General features: G+C 42.6%; 2 protein-coding genes across 3 annotated transcripts; both read left to right on the top strand.

The window, feature by feature from the left end:
* The first annotated feature begins 1,887 nt into the window (after window positions 1-1,887).
* On the top strand, window positions 1,888-14,086 carry C15H5orf24 (chromosome 15 C5orf24 homolog). Of its 2 annotated transcripts, XM_014883443.2 has the most exons (3): window positions 1,898-2,028; window positions 9,432-9,861; window positions 11,724-14,086. In XM_014883443.2, exons 2-3 carry the CDS (start codon window positions 9,435-9,437, stop codon window positions 11,762-11,764), a joined length of 468 nt encoding a protein of 155 aa, XP_014738929.1. In that variant the 5' UTR covers window positions 1,898-2,028; window positions 9,432-9,434; the 3' UTR covers window positions 11,765-14,086. The 2 variants fall into 2 exon arrangements, with proteins under 2 accessions (XP_014738927.1, XP_014738929.1); XM_014883441.2 differs by lacking the exon at window positions 11,724-14,086 and having other exon boundaries at window positions 1,888-2,028; window positions 9,432-10,145.
* A 3,131-nt stretch (window positions 14,087-17,217) lies between these two features.
* TXNDC15 (thioredoxin domain containing 15) lies at window positions 17,218-20,818 on the top strand. The gene is made up of 5 exons (XM_014883369.2): window positions 17,218-17,343; window positions 17,431-17,801; window positions 18,311-18,474; window positions 18,669-18,799; window positions 19,497-20,818. The coding sequence occupies exons 1-5, from the start codon at window positions 17,292-17,294 to the stop codon at window positions 19,691-19,693; spliced, it is 915 nt and encodes a 304-aa protein (XP_014738855.2). The 5' UTR covers window positions 17,218-17,291; the 3' UTR covers window positions 19,694-20,818.
* Window positions 20,819-21,373: the final 555 nt, after the last annotated feature.

Raw genomic sequence — 21,373 nt, 5'->3', positions numbered from 1 at the left:
CACAACAGGTGTTCTATCTTGTTATTAATTCCTTTTTATTTTGACCAAATTATCACCCTGGGAGAAATTCTCCCTAGCCTTGAGCTGGCCCAGCTTATCGGCTGGGAACAGAGCTGAAAAGCTCCAGCCTGGAATATTTTTCAGGCTGTAATTTTCTTACTTTCTCAATATGTGTCCCTACAGCCCTGTTGCTACCAGACGACAATTTAAGCTGTCTCAGCTGGTGTGGGTTTACCTGGAGTTTGGTGCAGGGTAGTGACACCAACCTGGCTGTCACAGAGCCATGGCAGTTCCAGCTCAGACATTTAGATCTTGCTCTGCTGTGCCAGCAACAGCCTTCACAACAGCTGGGTTCCAGGTTCACAGCTTGGGACAGAGCCTTTCACTGCCTCACATTGCACTTCCACTCCTCTTAAGATCTGATGGCTTTTGTGTTTTGTTGAGACCATTCCAACAATTTCTGCAGAAATCAGGAGGTTGAGCCCGGCCTGACTTCATAACCTTCCAGATTAAAATAGTGAAAATAACAGGACACCGAAAAGGTATCAAACGGAACCATTTTTCATCGGCATTTCCAACAGGCGTTTGAACAGCAGAAAGATGAGCTTTGTAAATATACTGAATCATTTGCTAAATTAAGCTAAATAAATGCTGCTTTTCCCTGCTGCTTTCTTATATTACAAGTGAGGATTCCTGCAAGCATTAGGAAGAAATGGCAAGAATACGAATCATCATCTTGGCAGGATGTTTCACAGGAATTTTTGGCCTGAAGAGCTCCAAGTATTTAGAAATGGAGTATCTTAGTGTTAGGAGTACAGCAGTCTGCTCCTCAAACAACAGCAGGAGAAGAAAATATTTTTAAAAGCAGAATTAACCATTTGTGAAAGCTGCAGGTTCTTGTTTCCCGGTCTTTTCTTGCTTTTATTATCTAAAATGTCATCTGAATAATGCAGAATATTTTTCAGGCTCTTTTGTGTGTCAGTCATTTAAGGACCAATGTGGTCATTCAGACCGTAGACCAAGGGTGCTAATTAGAAGGGCAGGAATCTGTTACAGTAATTAACAAATGTGGATTAAAAAATACGTTGGTCACAGCCCTCCCCCAAGTGGGCAAAAGGTTGGATGGTGAAATGTGCTGGGCATTTAAAATTCATGTTTCTATGGCATCTTTTTGGAAACAGTTGAAGTTGCAATTCCTGCTGTTGTTGTTCCTGTGTTTATAAGGAAGTGCTACTGCAATACTGAACTCTTCAGAACACAGATAGATGAAACAAAGCTAAGTATTTCATAACCAGCAGTCCTACACTGGTGCTGTAAGACACCGATGGTCCATGCTCGGACCCAACCCTGTGTGAGCTACGCTGGAAATGGCTGCTGTTCCCACTGCAGTCAGCAGAGAGAATTAATGTAATACATCATTCTAATAGCCCTGAAGCTGGACTATTCAGTAATGGATTGCAGCATGTGGTGGAGTGGAGGTGATGGAGTCACTGTTCCTGGAGGTGTCTGAGTAAAGACTGGATGTGGCACTCACTGCCATGGTCTGTTTGACGAGGTAGTGTTGGTCACAGGTTGGGCTCGGTGACCCCAGAGATCTTTTCCGAAGTGAGCCTGTGATTCTGTGTGTCATTTTGACGCAGAAGACACCACACTGCTCTAACCAAACGACAGTGATGGAAACACCCGTAATACTTACCCGCTGCCAGGGATGTGCGCGGCCACGCACAGGCCCTCAAGCACTCGGGACACAAGCGTATCCTCACCAGCCGCGCCTCTTCCAGCCCGCCCCACAAAATGGCGGCGGCCGCGCGGCCCCGACCCCCGGAGGCGGGAGGGGCCTCACCGGCCCCACCCCGCGCGCGCCCCCGCGGCGCGGCCCCGCTCGGGAGCGCGCCCCGCCTGCCCCGCCGCCCGCGCCCGCCGCAGAGCCGCTCCCTCCCCTGCGCCCGTCCCCTCCCTGCAGCCGCCCGGCGCGGTGTGGGGAGGCGGCTGCTCCGCCCGCCGCCGCCGCCGTCCCGAGCTTCTCAGGTAGGTGCGGATTGGGCCCGCGGGCCTCGGCCTCTGCTCCGCGCGGCGGGAGGCGGCGGGCGGGCAAGATGGAGCCGCGGCCGGCGGGGGAGGGGAGGGGAGCGGAGCTCTCCCACCTCCGCTCCCTCCCCGCCGCTGAGGCCGATCCCGCGGTCTCCTCGCCCCAGGGTGCGGTGCCCGGGCCCCGCGGGGCCGCCCGAAGAGAGCTGCGCCATCGCCGCCTGTTCCGCTGTCCCCGACCGGCCGTGCCCTGGGCCGAGGGCCGGGCCCTGTCCGTGCCCCCTGCGCGGGACACGGGACACGCGCGGCCACCCTCGGCGCGGTGTTCCCGGTTGCAGCCGAGTCGGAGGGAGGTGTGTGCCTCCCCTTTGTCCCCTCAGCTGGCCCTTGGCCAGCCCAGGTGGGGCTGGGCCCTCCTGCTCTCCCGCCTGCCGCCGGGAATTGCTTCTTCCCTTCAGCACCCGCAGCACCCTGTGTGCGTGAGGCAGTTGTGTGTGCAGGGCTGTTTACTTAGAGCATATTCCCATTCGCGTGGGCCATCTGGATGTGTGCGTACAGCCCATGGGTGTATTTCCTGACACACCTAAGTAGCGGATGCCTTCGCTCACCTGCCCACCGGGGTACCTGGAGAGCCTCACAGTGTCCCTTCTGTGCCTCTTTACGTTCTGACATGACGCGCGTCAGTGCTGTGTATTCTCGTGGACAGTTACGGATAATTTAGTGCATTCTTGTTTGTGCATAGTCCTTCTGGGGTAATTAATTAGTGAATAGTTGCAGTTTAAATTTGTGTGCAGTTCTCCCTGGATTAACAGTTATTTTGATCCATGTGGTTTTTATTTGTGTAAAATGAAAGGGTAGGAGCAGCACTCCGTTAACATATTTCTTAAATTTAGGTTTGTTTCTATTTCAGTCTTCAGATGCCACAGTTTCTCTTAGAATTGTGTGTGTGTGTGTGCATGTGTCTATACCTGTATCCCTCATGTTTTAGATGCAACCTTAAATAAAAAAAGTCCAGCATGTTTTTCCATTGGCCATTGTTGAACAGATTCAACAAGTGGACTTTGTCTTTCTGCAGTCTCACACAAGGACGCTGCCATGGCTGTGTTTGGATGTGTGGACAGGTGTCCAGAGCCTTCTGCAAGGTCCTGGCACAGAGAAACATTGTGAAAATGCACATCAGGAAGGAGATACTTGATCCATCTCTTAAGCTTGAAAGTCCTTTTGTGATAGGAGGCTAGGGAAAGGAGAGGGTAGATCAGAACACCCACTGAGATGAGTGAGCACCTCTTACCTCTCGAGCTATTGTTTGAGACTGCAGCCCTGGGGAGAAGAGCGGGTGGGCGAGAACACCCACTGAGATGAATAAGCATCTCCAGCTCCTCAAAGCCCTTGTTCTAGGCTATGGCAAGGACTGCTCCTTTTTATTTGGGAATAGCCCCTTAAGGTGAATGGACAATTCACAAACGCTAATAATCCTTTCTTTATAAAGATCCACCTCTACCTGCTCCATCATTCATGTGCATATTTGGTTTGCCTTGAAGTTTGGTAATTGCAGAACCACAGAATAATGAGAGTGCAGTTTCACCATACTCTCCTAAGCCAGTCTGTCTGGCCTAATGGCTGCCTCGATTCTGTGCTGCTCCAACCCCAGCTCTGGGGCTTTTCTCCAATCTCCATTCCCCATGCTGTGTTTGGGACTTGTCATACCTGTCATCTAGATGTCTGAAGTCCACTAAGACCATCTTTTTGAGATCTTGTTGTTTTTTTTTAAGTAACAGTAGCAGCCACTGGACAATGTGGCTTAGGCTGACCTGGGACTGTCTCTGTGCTAATGGAAATGTGAGTTTCTGTTACTCTCTTGCCCCCATGCCTACACACTGTTGCTTTTGCTTTCTTGTTGGATTAGTATTCACCTGGGTCTGATCCCTGGTGTTGATTTGTCCTGCTTTTGCAAAATAGTTAGTGTTGGCAGAAGGAGTAGGAATGTGGGAGAAGAGGAAAGGGCAAGATTGTCCCGTTCAGAAAAAGGGTGGATTCAAAGTGGTTTCTGTTGATTATGAAATCAAACTGTCAGTTGTGTCAGTGTGGCTGGAGGTGTAGGGGTAATTAAATAATTGATACCATCTTCCTTAATTTTCGTGAAGCTGTCTTAAGCCTTTCAAGGTGTCCTGTTCATCATCATAATATAGGATCTTAATTTTGGGGTGGGAAGAAGTCAGCTGACATTTAGTCATCTGACATCTAGAAGTCAGCTAGCACCTAGTGAAACTTTGCCCTTGGATATAGGTTATTTGGTTTTTAGGGTTAGAAAGCCTAAGAATTACTTGTTTGCTTGGTTTTGCAATCAAATAATGAGTGAACCCTATAAGTTCAGTTTACTTGACACTTAGCCTAGCGGTGCTTGCCAACATCAACTCATTGCGAGAGCAGCAGAGCTTTGTCTGTAATACAAAGCTGGTGCTTAGGCTTTGGAGAGCTTTTTTTCTCCTAGGGTGTCTTAGTCAAAAGACTTGAACTCCCGGGGGGCGCAGAGACCGCACTCAGGTTGCAACTCTCTAGTGAGGAGTAGGAGGCACAGATGCTGGTGAGGGAAGGGTCCCACTCTGCCTGGCACATCTGGAGAAGGGAAGTTTGAAGTGGGTGGGTGTTTCAGCTCCAAATAACTCTTCTCTTAACTTCTGTCATATAAGAAAATGCCTCTGGGTCACCAGGGGAAGGACCATAGTTGTAAATTGTATTGCTTGGGGAACTCTTAATTTCTAAGAATAATTAAGAAAGAAACTGTTTCCAAAACTATGTTGTCTCTTGATTTGCAGTCTTATGTTGTCACATAGTAACTCTAGCAAGTCACTGCTGTAAAGAAATGATTTCTTATATTTTGGCAGTTTTAAATACATTTTAACTGGTGCAAATGGAGAGAAAAATCATATTAAAAATCAACAGCGGAAAGGGCTTCATAAGCACAGTGTGGAAAAGCTGGTTATCAAGCTTCACAGGTAGATAAGATTTCAGTTGTAGGTTCAGCTGTTACAGTATATGTTGTGCCACTGATAGAATTTCATACTTAGTATTTCAAAAGTATTTACATGTATGTGAATACTCCAGGTAAGGCACATCTTTGTGAAAGCAAGCAGTTACAGGGTTTTAAAAACTGGGTAAGGCCCTACTTTAGCAAGAGTTAATGTGTGGAAAAGGAGCTGACAATAAAAACGACATGTGAAAAACATTTGAATTGATAGAATTAATTATTCTCAGTGAGTGATGAAAGGATTTCTCACACATGCTATCCTAAGAGTGAACAGAACTGACACCATATTTCTGTTGTGGTCTTGAAAGGGAATATATATATTCCTCCTGCTGCTGTTGCTGCTCAACCCTCCTGCAAAGCAAAGGAGCCCTGTGATGCTCCCCAGGGCTGTGGAATTCAGCATAGAGTGTCATTTACAAGAGATTCTGAACAGAGCTGGGCCTGTGCTCTGCTCCCGTGATGTTCACTGGCAGCAGTGACCTTCAGAGAGCTGTGCACAAATGATGCTAGTGGCTGCTTAAGTGTTATTAAGTAGCGAGTCACAAACTTTGTGTGTGTTGGATGATGGTGACCATGTGCTGCTACAGCCTTCCACAGCCCCATTGATATTGTGGAAACTATTGCAACCTCAGCAGTGAAAAATGTCAGAAAAACGAGTAGGTATTGTATACTAACCCATATTAAAAGCAAAATTGTCCCTTTTGGTGTGAGGAGTTTACCCTTCCTGGTATTCATAATTTGAAAAGCTGTAATATAGATGGACTTCAAGTTTTGTGCTGTTTTACTGTGATTCAGTGTGTTTTAGCAAAAGTCAGAGGCACTTGCTGAGTCAGGTCTGTTCTGGCACTCACCAGGCCACAGAAGGCAGGCTCGGGTAGGTGAGAGCAGAGCAGTTGCTTGTGCTGGAACTGATTATTCTGCTCAGTGCAGATAATGGGTCTCAGACCCAGTACTCAGTATAAAATAACTACGAAGCAAGTGCCTGTTCAGGGGGGCCTTGTGAACTTCTCTGCTTATGAAAGGTTTCATCTTGTCTACACTGGCAGCTAAATCATGCCCATGAAGAAGGCAAGATATGATGTTTGAAAGCCAAAGATGGCATCACATCACAGCCCAAGATAATGTTTTTATGTAATGTGATTTGAGTAGATTTGATACTACAATTTTGTTTAGTGAACAGGTCATGAATGAGAATTTCCTGGAGGGAGATATGGGCCATAACTATACTAGGAGCCTTATCAGCTGTGAGCTAGAGCTGTATGCTAAAGCTGTATTTTAGGGATATGAGGAGGGGTCATGACCATGTCCAGATATCCTTCTGTAGCAAAGCTTTGTGGGTCCCAGCTGGATTGTCCTGTTTCTTCCTAGCAGTACTGGAACTTCTGTGCTTTGTTGCATGAGAAGCTCCCTCTCGTTTCCCAAAGCCAGCTTATCTAGTGCCTCCTCCCTTCTCCAGCATTTGTATAGATATAAATTACTAGGCACTAAAAGATCCGTACAGAAAATCCTCTACAGTCACTTTCACGTTTTGAATTTTTGAATTTTTAAAATCTTTTTGAAATACAACTAAATTTCCTTGTTGCAGTTTGTTGTTGATACAGGGATATTCAGCCAGTTAGTTAAATCAGTTTAAAAACTCATTTAAGTAAACTGTTGCAAATATTTTTACATATCTATTTACAGATTTAAAACTAGAAAGTTCTATCTTTTGGAAACTTTTTGGAGGGTTTTATTCAAGAATGATTGCACACAAAGTTGTATGTGTTTAGCTATACAATTTAGCCAGAGTGTAATTTTTAATTGGCATAGCTTTGCATTTTGTACCAATTCTCCTTTATAATGTATATTTTCCTGCCAAGAAACCTGCTTCAGCTCTACGGATTCTCTCTTCATTCTTTTATTCCCTGCTGTAATGTGAATGAAGGAAAATCATGCTGGATATTCCATGCTAGGGTAATTAAGCTTGATTACAGATTTCCTTTTAAAAACTTTTCAAAAAGTCCTAAATCAAAGAAGATAGAAGAGAAACCTTGGCTACTACTTGAAATTTGCATGGTTTGATGAAAAATGGTGCGGGGGGATGGGGGAAACACATTTAAAAAAGCCTATTGGCAGTCTTCCACTGAAATAGGGGGGATTGTTAAGCTTCCTCTAGAAAGAAATTTAAACCGTTACTAATTTTTGCTGTCTTCCTTCATTCATCCATTCCAGTGATGCTGGTTGTTGCCAGATGGAAGGTGAAGTATCATCAGCCAGGGCCTGTGTGTGAAGTCAGTGTTTGTCTGTGGTATTGCAGTAGACACAAAGCACACACATATGGTGATGAAGCTCCAGCATTTGTTCAGCTACAGCAGAATATATTCACTGTCTAGGAGTACTTAGGATGGTTCTCCCCCAGAAAGATGGATGGAAAAATCCCCTCAAGTGTAATGAGAAGAAGCAGAGAATTAGAAAGTAACACAGGAGTGAGTGTGAGCCTGGTTGGTCTCATGAAAAATACCAGAGGCCTCTGCTTTTATTCAGTGCCTTCTCCCAGCTCTGGTGTGTTCCTTGGATACTGGGCAGCTCAACTGATCCTTCTTTGTGGCAACTGAGCTTGGAGCAGTTTTTTGGGGCCAAAGCTAGTATTCCTGTGCTTAAAATGAGTACTGAGACAAGAATGCTCTTCACCACTCCAAGTGTCTCTAGTGGATCAACAAACAGCTGAACAGCCTTTCAGAGCTGTGGGGCTTTACTCTCTCTGCAACAAAAAGACATTATAGAACCCTCATGTTTGCAGTTACATATCATGAAAAATCTCAGGTATTTTTTGTGATATTGCAGGCACTTTTCTAGTGGGGTTAAAGAAAGGTAACATTTTTTTGACTCCTAATTGTAGAAAACCTTAAGCTTCTTTCTGTATTGCTGCACAGAAAAGTCTGTCTGGTCTCTTGCCCTGAGCTTATTTCCTTTGTCCTTTGCTAAGTGCAGGCTTGCAAACTATTCTTAGTTGTTTTGTTTGGACGTTAGCAGCTGCAGTAACAGTGGTTTCACTTTTGTTCTACTGTACCCCATATAGTGCACCGGGATTGTAGCACTTGGATTATTCTGCTAGAACATCTAATATTTAAACTATATTTCTATCATAATTTCACTATTTGACATAAACCCATATTCATATATTTGCACAAGAGTAATGTGCACTATAATGTGCCTTTGACAAGCCAGAGTAGATTGAGTGTTCCAACAGGGAATGTATCCTTTGTAATCAGGGGAAAAAAGCACAAGGATTTACTCCAGGGTAAATACACTGTGCTGTGTGCTTTCTTTCTGGCTGGCAGGAACCATTCATAACTGCCAAATAAATTCAGTAATCAATGGTAGAGTTTAAATTGTGTTGCTGTAGGTGATATTCCAGAGCTATTGTAGGGAAAAGATGATAAATCTTCTAGACCTCATCTACTTGTGACATTTACCATGGGAGGACATTTTTGGTGTCTTACGTGTGGCTGTAAGACATAGAAATACTCTGAAGGGCCAGATATTTATTGGCTTAATTTTGTCTTCAGCATGGCTAAATATTACCATTATAGACTTTGAGTATTTGCAGCTGATTTATGAACTAGTATAGTTGAATGGAAGATATTACTGCTTTATGTCCCAGAGTTGTTGGTAATGACAACAATATCAACATATCTCAGTGCTGACATTGCTAGCAGTTTGTACGTGCTCTCCTAACTAGGACAGTAATGACATTTCTACAATCCAGCATCTTGTACTTCATTATAAATTCATTTCATCCCTGTGCTTTCCCAACTATTCACCATTGTGTTGCCAAATGCCTTATGTGTTTCTTTCTTTGACATTAATTGTGACATAAAATAAGAAAACTGATTAGCACTTTATTCTTTTGCTGCAATTAAGCAAACAAAAAAAAATTTTAGGATCCTGTATCTTCAATACCAAGAGAGTTACAACATATCTTTCTTTGGCTTACAGCTGAGTCACATATTAATCTTAGAGCTAGAACAATTAAGATTTAGATGAGATTAGGTTAAAATTTGGAATTGTAGATGAGCAAATATTGTAGGTCTTGGTTGCTGAAATGCTGTTGTTCAGTTTTTTAACTTCTTCCCTAATTATACATATGTGAATAATACGTGGTTTAAACTGACCTTTTTAACTATGTGTAAAGGTTACTGTGCAGAACCTCAAATGAAGACTCAATAAAACTCATTTTAAAGGTAATTGACTGACATCAATACTGTTTACTAAAAACAGACAAAGTGGTTCAGACGAATTTTATGAAAGAGGTAGCCTTTGAAAGATTCTCCTTTGTGGAACGCTGCAGTATTATGATATATTGATATGTATTTCCCTCTCCTATTTTTGGTAGAAAATGATGCACCCTGTTGCCAGCGGTAATCCAGCTTTCTGTGGGACCGGCAAGAGCTCTTGCCTGAACGAAGACAATGTGAGGGCTGCGGATCAGTTTGACCTCTATGCCACACAGCAGAGCAAGTACAGCCACGCAGTCAGCCACAAACCCATTGCCTGCCAGAGACAAGATGCCTTGAACGACTCCCACTTGCAGACCACAAGTGGCAGGAATTTAGAGACAAAAGATGAACTAAAGAAAAAGAAAAACCTCAACCGCTCCGGGAAACGTGGAAGGCCATCAGGGACCACGAAATCAGCAGGTTACCGAACCAGCACAGGTCGACCCCTGGGGACCACCAAAGCAGCTGGATTTAAGACAAGTCCAGGCAGACCCTTGGGTACAACTAAAGCAGCAGGATACAAAGTCAGCCCAGGCAGACCTCCAGGTAGCATTAAAGCTCTATCACGGCTTGCAAATCTAAATTATACTTGTGGCAGTGCAGCTTTTCCTTACCCTATGGTGCATAGCAGAGGAGTCCATGCTGCTGGTGAAACTAGCAGCAAAATCAAACAGCCTAATGAATGAAGGGAGGGAATGAGTAACTCCTTACTAATCTGCTTTATGCTGATTTTGAGCATGTTTCTTGAGTTTTCTTGGAATGTTTGCTTAAGTCTGAGCTTCTAGATTTTATTTCAATAATGCCATAACCTACAGGTGCAATTAATAACTTCTACAGAATGTTGAGAAGGCTTTGGTTTAATGAGGCTTCTGTTATTTTAAATCATAATTTATAAGGAAGTCTAAAATGATACATTATGCCTTGGTGTCAATACTTAAGTAATGTCCATATCCCTAGTTTTAAGTTCAATCTCTCATAAATCTAGATGTGTGGTTATGCATTAAATAATTGAAATAAGGAGGACAGAAATTAGCTGACTGATGGTTCATGGTGTGGCCTGTCCCACAATAAGGAACTTAGCCAGTCAAGTTCTTACTTGGTAAGAAAAACTGATAAACAGAGTGGCAAGCCACATTTTCCACTTCTGCAGGACCTTCTACAGACCTCAGATAGACTTAAAATAGTCTTAAAAACTTAAACAAAAAAAAAACCCAACCTTTTTTTCTAAAGTAATTTCCAGTGGCTTTTATTTCTGGAGTTGTAGCATTAAGTGAATTTCAACTAATGCTCCAGAAATATTTTGGAAGATACTAAAGAAACCTGAGCATTTTGTACAGTGTGTTACTGCTTCACAGCGCCTTACAAAGACAAGTTACTTTGCGTTTAGGTGAGAGCTGTTCTTTTAGTTACACTGTTACAGGATTCTGCTGTGTAATTTTGAAATGCCTAATAGTATGTATACCAAACCACAAATAATAATTTGCAATTTGAAATATTTTATAAGAAATTAAGTACTGTTCATTTTAGTTAGCCACTTGATTAATATTAAACAGAATGTTCTTAAATCTGTAAATAGCTATTTACACTGGCTTTTGCCTTTCAAATTTGTGCTTAGATGGCAACAGTTTAATAGCTTTTAAAGTAATAACCTTTAATGTTTACAGATTAAACTTTTTAAATAGATACTGTTGCCAAATTTTTAGACTCAGTTTTGCCAGATATTCCTGGAAATAGTTATTTCATTCTTAGACATTTATACTATATTTAAGTTATGGAAGCTTATAGATCTACCAAAGGACACAATTTTCATGATTTATAAAAGCAAACTGTATAGCTGATGCAAACAGAATTACGTTTACTGCACTGCTAGATCCCAGATATAGAGTAATTCATCTATGCATGCAAATGGAAAAAAATGTTGTTGGTTAACTATAAATACCTTTCTTGACTCAAACTAAAACCTCCCCTCCTCCCCAAAAAGTGTTCTTTTTCAATTGGGTGTAATTTTTTTAAGTATGGGAGAATGTGTGTGTATATAAAATACTTTCATCCAGACTTCAAAAGAAAAAAAAAAACAGTCCTCAGTGTTGCATATTTGTTCTAAATTAATTTTACTGAAACTAAAACTTTTTCTTTAAATCTGGAAGAAAGTTTATGTTTAAGTCATTTCACTTATAAAATGATTTTATGATAAATTGAAATACCTGGGGAGGGAGAGTATGTAGAGTTTGCAGATCTGGGGGAGAATAAAATTTGGGTTAATTGGGCCTATGCTGAATGGGTAATGATGATGGTCATTTTTGTTAACATAAATGCTATTTTGGCCTGCTGTCGTTTTGACTAGACCTCTTGATTTCAGTGATGACAACTTAAGAAACAGATGTCATGTTTCATACCTTTTTTATCAGGAAAAAAGCAGCAAGCCTTCAGGTGTTCCAGTGATGCCTAACACATTGAGCTGGACTTTTGCTGTACTTTACAATAGGTGTGTTGAATTGTTTTGGGGGAACTGTATATGCACTGGCAACTAAGACAATGAACCTCAATTTATACTGGATGGCTCCTTAGTCAATAGATGAACTAATGGCAGCTAAATTGCTACTAAGGAATAGTTTCTTCATGCTGAAGCTCTGAAGTCCAGTTGTACGTTCTGTTCCTCAACAAACTCGCAAGTCTGAAATTTAGCAGTCTCTCAGAAGATGTAACTTCTGTCTGACACATGCAAAATGCTAACGTGAATTCATTCACCCTCAGGATCTCTGTTGTATTGGCTGTTTTTAATCAGATAATTTTTCAACAAAAGACTGCTTTAAGTTCTTTCCTGAATTCAGCTGGGCAAGCAGTCCTCTTCAGCTGAATGTGTAACTGCAGGAGTGTCACACCTCGCTGGCAAGGAACGTGTTGCATGTCACCACTGTACCTTGGAGAAACTCCACTCCGTACCTCCTGTTGATCCTGTTTGCTCCTGTCCATTCCTCACTTGTGCATCCACTCAATGGTGCTGTGCTGTGTGTCAGGAGATAATGCAGATGTAGTGCTGTTCTGCTAGTATAATTTGTATTCAAGTATGCTGATGAAATAATGAAATCACCTAAGCAACTTCTGTTCATTACAGTGTTTATTAATTATATCAGATGAAATATAATCCCAGTAAAAAAACTAATTAATGTTGTCAGTTGTGAAATGATGAGCATCAAATAGAAAAGTGTTCAGAGTGCCTGCAGTGTGCTGCTTGGCGCTCTGGATTTAGGAGGGAGATCAGAAGTGCACTGCTGGTGTTCCGTAATTCCGCTTTATTTTATATCTGACTAGAGTTTACTGGTGCCGTGCAGTGAGGGGAAAAAAAAAGAGGAGATTCAAAGTGACTAGAAATGAATTTTCAAAGACTTCTGTTCTTCCTGTGTATACTCTGCAAAATACATTGTGCTTTTTTCAACACTTTTCTTTTCATGAGAAACAATGAAACAGCATGTTAATGCCTAAACTTTATTAGTGCCACTGGGAAAACTGGCATTTTCCCCCTATAGTATGAAAACATTACTTGTAAGGTAAATTGCTTATTTTATATTATATATCATAATTCAGCTATTCATAAGCTAGGATCACTGTTATGTGTTAACACTGTTCAGAAGACCGACATGTCAAGTTTAGGTTTTAATAATTTCTTTTAATTTTCAAGTTTCTAATGTCTTATTTATACATAAATGAAATGTATTAGCTTGCTATTATTCCTTAATGTTGCTATAAAGTTCGCTGTTTAAGATACATATAGTAACTACTATCCATTTTCTGATTAAATTTACTTAAACTTTAAAACCAAATAATTTTGCTACTATAAAGTCTTGCACTGGACAGATTCAACATGCTAGCACCATATTTTGGCAGAAAAAAAATCAGATACCATCAGAAGCAGCTGACTTTGATATCAAAGATGGTATTTTTAAAATCAGCACTTAGCTTTGTCATTAAAGCAATGTTCTTTATGTCTTGGATTGAGTTTAAAGTAATCAAATTAACTAGAGCCATTAAAGATCTCTCTTCTGAATGAATATATTTTCATTTTGTCTGAAGGATCTTAATGTTCAGTCAGGACAAAAGCCTTGTCAGTGAAAAGTGATGTATCCGTGAAGAGAATTACCTAGAACTACAATACACCGTGTAATTCAGATGAGAATTTAACTCCCTCCCCCATTTTGAAGAGCTTTAAAAGGCAGAGCAATGTGAAGTCATTTGTGCAATGGTTTCATTAGCTGTGACTCTGCTGTTCTTTGTTATATGTATAATAATGTTTCATGCTATCCTTAGAGTTGAGAGTTAGAACAGCTGATAACAATCATAAATACTTGGAACTGCAAACTTCATTTCTGATTACAAAAAGTTTATTCTTCTCTATTTTAATGCATATATTTTAACACCACTAAATATATTTATTACTTTAGTAGAGACTAGACCTTTCTCCTTGTGACTTTTTTTTTAAATAGAAGAATCTGTATTCTGAAATTTGAACCACTTTCTGTTACTTCAATCTCTCATCATTTGCTTTTCCACAGGTTTACTTTGGGGGTAACAGTAATCTGTTAAATAACGAGTATCAGCACCCTGTCCTCTGCTGTAAAAAAGCCTGATTAGATACTGTGTATGTTTTTATGTCCATGAACCTGAGCTACTCGTGTGCAATTATGTGTATGGGAATGGAGTAGTGTTCATGATCTGTATTTACATCATCATATGGATGTATATTTATTAATAAAGTTAATACTTTAAAACTTAACCATTTTTCACTGTTTTTTTTTTTAATCTTTTAAATTCTGGCTAAAGATGCCAGTTGACAGAGTTACCTACTTGTTACAGGCACGTTACATATATTTGCATTAAGGCAAAAAGACTCTATGAGTTGCAAGGTGTCAAAAGATATGGGAATGTTGCTTATTTTTCAATGAATTGAAAACAGTGTGACAGCAACTTAAGTGTTCTTGTCCATTCACTCAAATAGGAGAAAATAGGAGGAAAGGAGCTATAAGCCTGTATGGATTAACAGTCAACTGCTAACTTTTTCCTCTGTTGCACCTGGAAATCAATTTAAATAAATCTATAAAAGAAAGTAAATAAATATATATGTATATATATAAATAAAGTTTTCATGGAATGGTGGTCATAATTCATTATTCTGTGATAAGACATATTTATCCCTGTATTCCAGGAATATTCCATTTTATCTGTGTTGGTAAGATGTACTCTGCCATTCAACACTTTTAAATTTTTTTCTTCTTAGTGAAGTTTTTAGTAATTTTGGGGAAGAACAGGCAGTCCTACCCACCAGAAGCTGCAGTCCAGACTTCCAGGCCTGCATCCTCTGCTTGTTCTCCAGCACCCTTTTTTTTCTTTTCTGTAAACTTTCAAAGGCCTTGAATACATCTGGCGTTGGAACATTCCAAATGTCAGTTGCTGTTATTTTGCAGACTTTGAATTTACCTGAAAAAGACATTTGGTTGGTTGGTTGGTTTTGTTTTTTTTTTTTTCAGTTGGCCATTCTGATAATTCTAAATATTTGGCTTTCAAGGTGACTGGATATGTTCAGAACAGAGTTCAACAGCAGTCTGCTACATACTGGTCTAAGAATCTCAGTTCCTGGACATGGTTGCATGAGCAACATGTGTTATTTTATTTGTTGTGAGGAAACCCTAAGATTTCCTCAGATTAAGAAACCTTAATTAGATATTTTATCAGTCACAAATTGTATCAAACAAGAATATAGCCTTTTCAGATGTTTTGGAAGTTGCTTGACTGCTTCCATGGCTGCTGTGTTCTCTGCCGTGGAATGAGTGGAAGGATGGAAGCTGCAGAGAGTCTGTGCCTCAGTGCACAGCTGGTGTATAAGGCCAGGTGTGGTGTCTCATGACAGGGCCGGTTCAGGATTTATTCATGCTGGCAGACTGGCATTGTTGGGGTATCAGCTACACAAGCTGCATATCTTCAAGGAGTCTTAAAGTGGTTCTGTTTTTCATAACCTCAGTTTTGTGTATGGTGAGACACCAGGGCTTGTTTTGGTGCTGGACCGGCCCTCTAATGTTTCTGTACCTCCTTTATGTGAGCTCTTCAAGTAGCACAAAGAGTACCATATGAATTAGTTATGTCGTACCTGTTAAACACCATTAAAAACCTGTACGATTTTGATTTGTGTTATGGCAGGAAGGATATTTATGTTAGGATTAAATTCACAGTAAGGAGTTTTTTTCAAGTTGAAAATGCTGTTTTTTACTGAACTCAAACATAAGGAGAAGGGGGGATGGGGCAGTTTGCTAGTCTGCACCAGTTTGGATTCCCTTTGTGCTTTTCCTTTCAGGCTTGCTCTGTATCAGCCGATCTAATTAAATGTTTTCCCTCTATGTGCAAACCTCATGTTTTCTATTTTTAGACTATTATGTCCTCATTATTAGTGCTTTTGCAAATTGGACTGGAAAGAAAAAGCTTCAAGTGAGAAAATGTGTGCTGTAAGGAACACGGAGAAGTACACCTGAGTAAAAACAAAGCCAAAAATACAATTTCTGTAATAAATGACCCCCATCTTTACTTATAAACATGCACTTGATTTTTCCTGCCCTTTTCCAGTGTGCATGGTTCATGCTTCCCTAGGTCATAACTATCAGATTTTGACAGATGCAGAGTTTTGGCAAAATCTCATTGTGCACTGCTGGCAGTTTTAAGGAAGTGTGTTAAAAAAAAAATAAAAATGTGTCAGCACTTGAAGTAATGTTTTCATTTTCAAAATGCCCCAAATAGTCTTGAGGCTTCACTATTAAACTGAAATAAAGTAAAACTAATTCTGCAACAGGAAAAATATAATTTCCTAGAAAGGAATATGGGAGTATTTACCATGCTTTTCTGCCTGGGAGCTTCGATTGCTAAGTTCGGTGGACAAGAACTCTTCTTTCTAGTTTTAAAAATACGCCTTTAGTTTGCCGCATTTTACCCTTACCCCAGCCTGCTGTAGGTTAAGGCACAGTTAGTGTGCAAACAACTCCCAGACGTGACCGTGCTTCCCTGACGAGCGTGGAAGTAAGCGAATTCTTCGCCAGGTAGCTGCGGGTGTGAGGAAGTGCTGGGACTACAACGCTGGCTTGTAACAGAGCAGGCTTTGGGATGAGCTACAAGGGTGCGTTCTGTGTTCTCAGTCACTCCTCAGTCACAGCAGCCTGCCGAAGCCATGAGATGGCACTTGGCCTCGTTGCAAGAACTTTCCGACCTGAACTAATATATATCAACAGTGAAATGCCTCCGGCAGCATCAGCAGACCAACACCTGGCCCCGGCAGCGGTTCCAGCCACACCGTGTGGGCTCAGCCCTGCAAGGTGGGGTCACAGAATCATAGGATGGTTTGGGTTAGAAGGGACCTTAAAGAGCATCTTGCTCCACACCCCTGCCATGGGCAGGGACACCTTGCACTATCGCAAGTTGCTCCAAGCCCCATCCAAACTGGCCTTGAACAATCCAGGGATGGGGCAGACACAGCTTCTCTGGGCACCCTGTGCCAGGGCCTCACCATCCTCACAGTAAATTTTTTCTTAAAATAATTTTAATAAAGAATTTTTTCCGAATACCTAATCTAAAACATTCTCACTTGTCCTACCACAACATGCACTTGTAAATAGTCTTGTCCCATCCTTCCTGTAAATTCCCTTCAGATACTGGGAGGCCGTAATTAGATCACCCGAAGCCTTCTTCAGGCTGAACACTCCCAGTTCGGAGTTCAGCAGGGCCGCGAGAAAACTCGATTAAACCCATCCGCTTTGTACCTAATACGAGCAGGGCTCAGCCCGGCTGCGCGCAAGCCCATCCTACCATTACCACCCTCACACCCTGAGGGCCCTTCCCACGGAAATACGAACCGCAGCGGAACTGGAAGTGTCCCGGAGGTCCGGCGGAAGCGGTCGTTGTCCGGGGAGACGTGACGGCGGCGGCCGGGGCCGTGTGTGAGGATGCGGCGGTTGCTGTTGGCGCTGGCCTGGCTCGGTGCGACCCTTCCCGCAGGTGCGGCCAGGGGGCTCTGGGTGCGCGGTCGCGGAGCGGGCGGGGCGCGGAACTGACACCTCCTTCCGTCCCTCTATCTCCCCGCAGGGGCGGCGGCGGAGCAGAGCGCGGGCGGCCCCGAGCCGGTGCGGTACCGCACGGCTGAGATGGCGGACGCGATGCTGGGCAGCGGGGCCCTGGCCGAGCAGCCCGTGCTGCTGTCGGCGGTGCCGGCCGAGGCGAGCGGCGGCCCGGCGGGGGCTTGCGATGGGGCAGCCGCGGGCGATGCATGCGGGCTGGCGGGGAGCGGCCCCGCGGCCGCCCAGGCTCGGGAGCAGCCCGTGCTGGAGCCCGTGCTGCCCGCGCCCGCTGAGGAGCAGAACGGCACCGACAGCGCCAAGGCTCCCAAGGTGAACTGCGAGGAAAGGAACATGACGGGCATCGACCGCTTCACGCTGCAGATCCTGAATGTGTCCCAGGTACTCGGGTGGTCCACTCACTGCCCGATGTTGGTGTGAACGCGTGAGGGTGCCCAGTCAGCCTGGTGATTTCAGTCCTCGATTTAGTGAATTTCCTTGTGTAACGTCCTCAGTTCTACCGAAGAAAATATAGGGCAAGGAGGCTTTTTGGGCCATCCTGCGCAGGAAAAAAAATGGAGTTACAGGTTGCTTCATGTGCCTCTGTTTGTTATCTGTGTGCCTGCAGGGTACAGCCTTCCTGCTCTTTGGACTGGTCTTGGAAATTGTTAATGGCAGTTAGTGCCAGCTCGTTTCTTGTAACGGTTATGTGTATATATATTTTTAAGTAATAAACTTCTAAAACAACCTTTAAAAAAGGTTATATACAATTCTTTACCTGTTTTAAAAGGTGTGTCTGCTTGATCAGTACTGCCAAGTATCTAATCGATTGCTGAATGCTGCATCCCTACACAGAATTTAATTCTGTTAAATATATAATTGTCCATGTTCGTTCTTGTGCTTTCTCCAAGGACCTGATGGAGTTCCTGAACCCAAACAGCAGTGACTGTACATTGGTCCTGTTCTATACACCGTGGTGCCGCTTTTCTGCCAGCCTGGCACCTCATTTTAACTCTTTGCCCCGAGCATTTCCAACTCTTCGCTTCCTGGCACTGGATGCATCCCAGCACAGCAGGTAACTTACACTCCCTATGCTCTAGCTGCAGTTTATTTCTGTTAGCTTTGAGTTTTAAAAACAGGAGTGGGTTTTTTTTCTACATAAAGTGACAATTTTATTTAGTGAAACTGACACTTTTGGTATTGTGACTGTCTTTATTTCTTCCCCCAGAAGATTTAATTTCCTTCATGCTTTGTTTTTTCTTTATGTAGTTTATCAACTAGATTTGGAACTGTGGCTGTACCAAATATCCTCCTTTTCCAAGGTGCTAAACCTATGGCTAGATTTAATCATACAGACAGAACACTGGAAACCCTGAAAGACTTCATCTTTAACCAGACAGGTGTGTAAATCAGCCCTGGTTTGTCAGTGGGAAGAACCAACTGGCTTTAAGGTCCAAATTTGGCTTTCCTGTGTGTGTTCTTTAAAATGAGTGTCATAAAGACCCTGAGAGTTAACCCAGCAGAGGTTTACTTAATCAACTGTCACCATGAGCTGGATTTCAGCCTGTGCTGAGAGCAGAAACTCAGCTCCTTGGGCTGCTGTCACAGAAGAGGGGGAACAGTGAGTAGCTAGAGAGGCTGCCAGAAAGATGGAGCATATCTTCCTGCCCAAAGATTTAATTGAGAATGAAATAAATTAAACTCTTCACCACCCAGCTAGCTCTCTTCTAATCCACACTGAAGTGCTGTGTGGATCTCAATTTCCAGAAATGCACAAAAATGAGATTCCTGAATAGACTCTAAATTAAATTTCCAGACGCTGAAAAACCCCCACAACTTATCCAAGGCTGTGCTGTGGGAGGACAGAATAAACCTTCTCCTGTTACGCAAATACACATAAAAATCACTAAGTTTTTATATAAGTGAATCAGGTATATGCTTTATATAAGTAAATGGGTATATGTTAATGTACAAGGGCCATCTCACCAAAATTTTAAACCTGTCTGTGTTTGAGCCTTAGTCTGAGAGCAGGAACAAACCTCCAGACAGAACTAGCTTTTCAATTTTGTGATTATGATGTTGTGCTTTGTTTTTTAGGGATAGAAGCTAAAAGCGATGTGGCTGTGACAGAGGAAGACTGGGAAGGGCCCCTGCCAAGTGTTCTGACGAAGGGCATAGACTGGCTGCTCCTGTTCTCTGTGCTCTTCCTGACTGGCTTTGTCATGTACGCCACCATTCGCACTGAGAGCATCCGGTGGCTCATCCCAGGACAAGAGCACGAACATCAGGAATAATCTCAGATGTTCAAACAGGGACAGAATTTTCTATATATTGGTAAAGTCGGAATTTCTAAGGACTAGAAGTACCTAAGAATGAAATGTTGAATTTGTTGGCTGTAATTTATAATAATGACTAAAAATTGTCTTTATTTATCAGCTACTGAATCTGTGACAAGCACATTTGTGGTAAGTAAACAAATATGAAAAAACATGAACTAAAGTATTTATTAAGCTGCTCGGATTGGCTTTTTTATGGAATTTGATGTAATTCATGGTACAGTTCTAATTTGTAGATCAGGGAAGATTTTTACAGCACATTGGTCTGTACATGCTGCGTACACACTTGCGTGGCACTGCAAGGCACTGGTGAAGGGAGGTTTTGGTACATTACTTTCACTGTCCATAAAATAAACTATGAAGATATTTTAAATTATTTCTCACTCCCATGGAGGTGACTGTTCCCACCTCTGGCATTGGAGTTCAGTGCTGGTTTTCTCATTTGCTTTGCTCTGAGTTTTGACTTAACAGCAATTCTTTATGAGATTTAGAGTCACTTCCCAAGCTCACCTCACTATTCCTTTGTGTGTATATAAATTATTTACCACATTTCTGTTGGATGAAATTGTATTAATTGTCCTTTATAAAAAAATAAATCAGGTTTTCAGTGTAACCTGCCTAAATTAGCAAGACCAGTCTTAATGTTTATTTAAATTTCTAGTACCATGTTTTCTAGTTCCACACTCTCCACTTGAGGCCACATAAAGAATTCACGGCTTTTTTTAAAGTTATAATTGCTATGGAGTGCTTTGGCTAAGGTATGGACTGGTATGTTGTGTGGGGTTTGAATTATATGATTGCATGGCATTTATCATGGTGGAGGCTTGCCAGAGTACACTAATAGGGTGCTTTAGAGAGCAAATTAAACTAAGATAAAACAGTGTTAAGACTTATTGTTTGACAGACAGCTCATATCCCTGCAACGTAATTCTTCACGTATTTCCCTGCTGGCTCTATCTTTTCCTCTGGAAACCAGAGGTCGTGTATATCTGTGTCCAAAAAGGAAGCTGCACTGGTAAAACTTTGGTGTGACTGAAGATAAAGCTAGGATGGATATTATTAATAAAGATTGTGAACGATAAATTCGAGCATTCTTGCCTCTGCCGTCCGGTTCGTTTGAGAGGCCCAGGGCTGGACTGTCCGTGGTGCTCATGTCTGCACCGCTAAAGAAACGGGGATGTGTTTACAAACATAACGGGGCTGTCGCCGTGCGGTCTCATTAGGTGGAAATGCGCCCGCCTGCTCACTGCGCGAGATACCACCCGCGGCCGCGGCCGGCAGCTCCGCTCGGCCGTTCTCCCGGGTAGGTGTCACAAATCACGGAATCATCAAGGCTGGGAAAGACCTTTTAGTCCGTCCAGTCCAACCCTCCACCAGCACCGCCACTGTAACCCCTAAACCGCATCACCCAACGCCAGATTCGGGCGCCTCTTAAACCCCTCCAGGAATGGTGACTCCACCACCTCCCTGAGCAGCCGGTACAGTGCCTGACCACCCCGACAGTGAAAAGGTTTTTTAGTATCCGATCTGACTCCTCCAATCTCAGCTTTAGGCCAGTTCTGGTCCTCTCACTGCAGGCATCAGTCTCTCCCCACTCCAACCCCCTTCCAGGGAGTTGCACAAAACGATGCGGTGCCT

The sequence above is a fragment of the Sturnus vulgaris genome, chromosome 15, assembly GCF_052056855.1.
Source record: "Sturnus vulgaris isolate bStuVul1 chromosome 15, bStuVul1.hap1, whole genome shotgun sequence".
NCBI lineage: Eukaryota > Metazoa > Chordata > Aves > Passeriformes > Sturnidae > Sturnus > Sturnus vulgaris.
Note: the sequence above shows the minus strand (reverse complement) of the source record. Positions and strands in the feature narration are given on the sequence as shown.

Bases quoted from the DNA above. Each gene is read 5' to 3' on its own strand.
- C15H5orf24 (XM_014883441.2), top strand. From the start codon at position 9,435: ATGATGCACCCTGTTGCCAGCGGTAATCCAGCTTTCTGTGGGACCGGC.
- TXNDC15 (XM_014883369.2), top strand. From the start codon at position 17,292: ATGCGGCGGTTGCTGTTGGCGCTGGCCTGGCTCGGTGCGACCCTTCCC. The intron at 17,344-17,430 runs GTGCGGCCAGGG...ATCTCCCCGCAG, and splicing joins CGGTGCGACCCTTCCCGCAG to GGGCGGCGGCGGAGCAGAGC. The intron at 18,800-19,496 runs GTGTGTAAATCA...TTTGTTTTTTAG, and splicing joins CTTCATCTTTAACCAGACAG to GGATAGAAGCTAAAAGCGAT.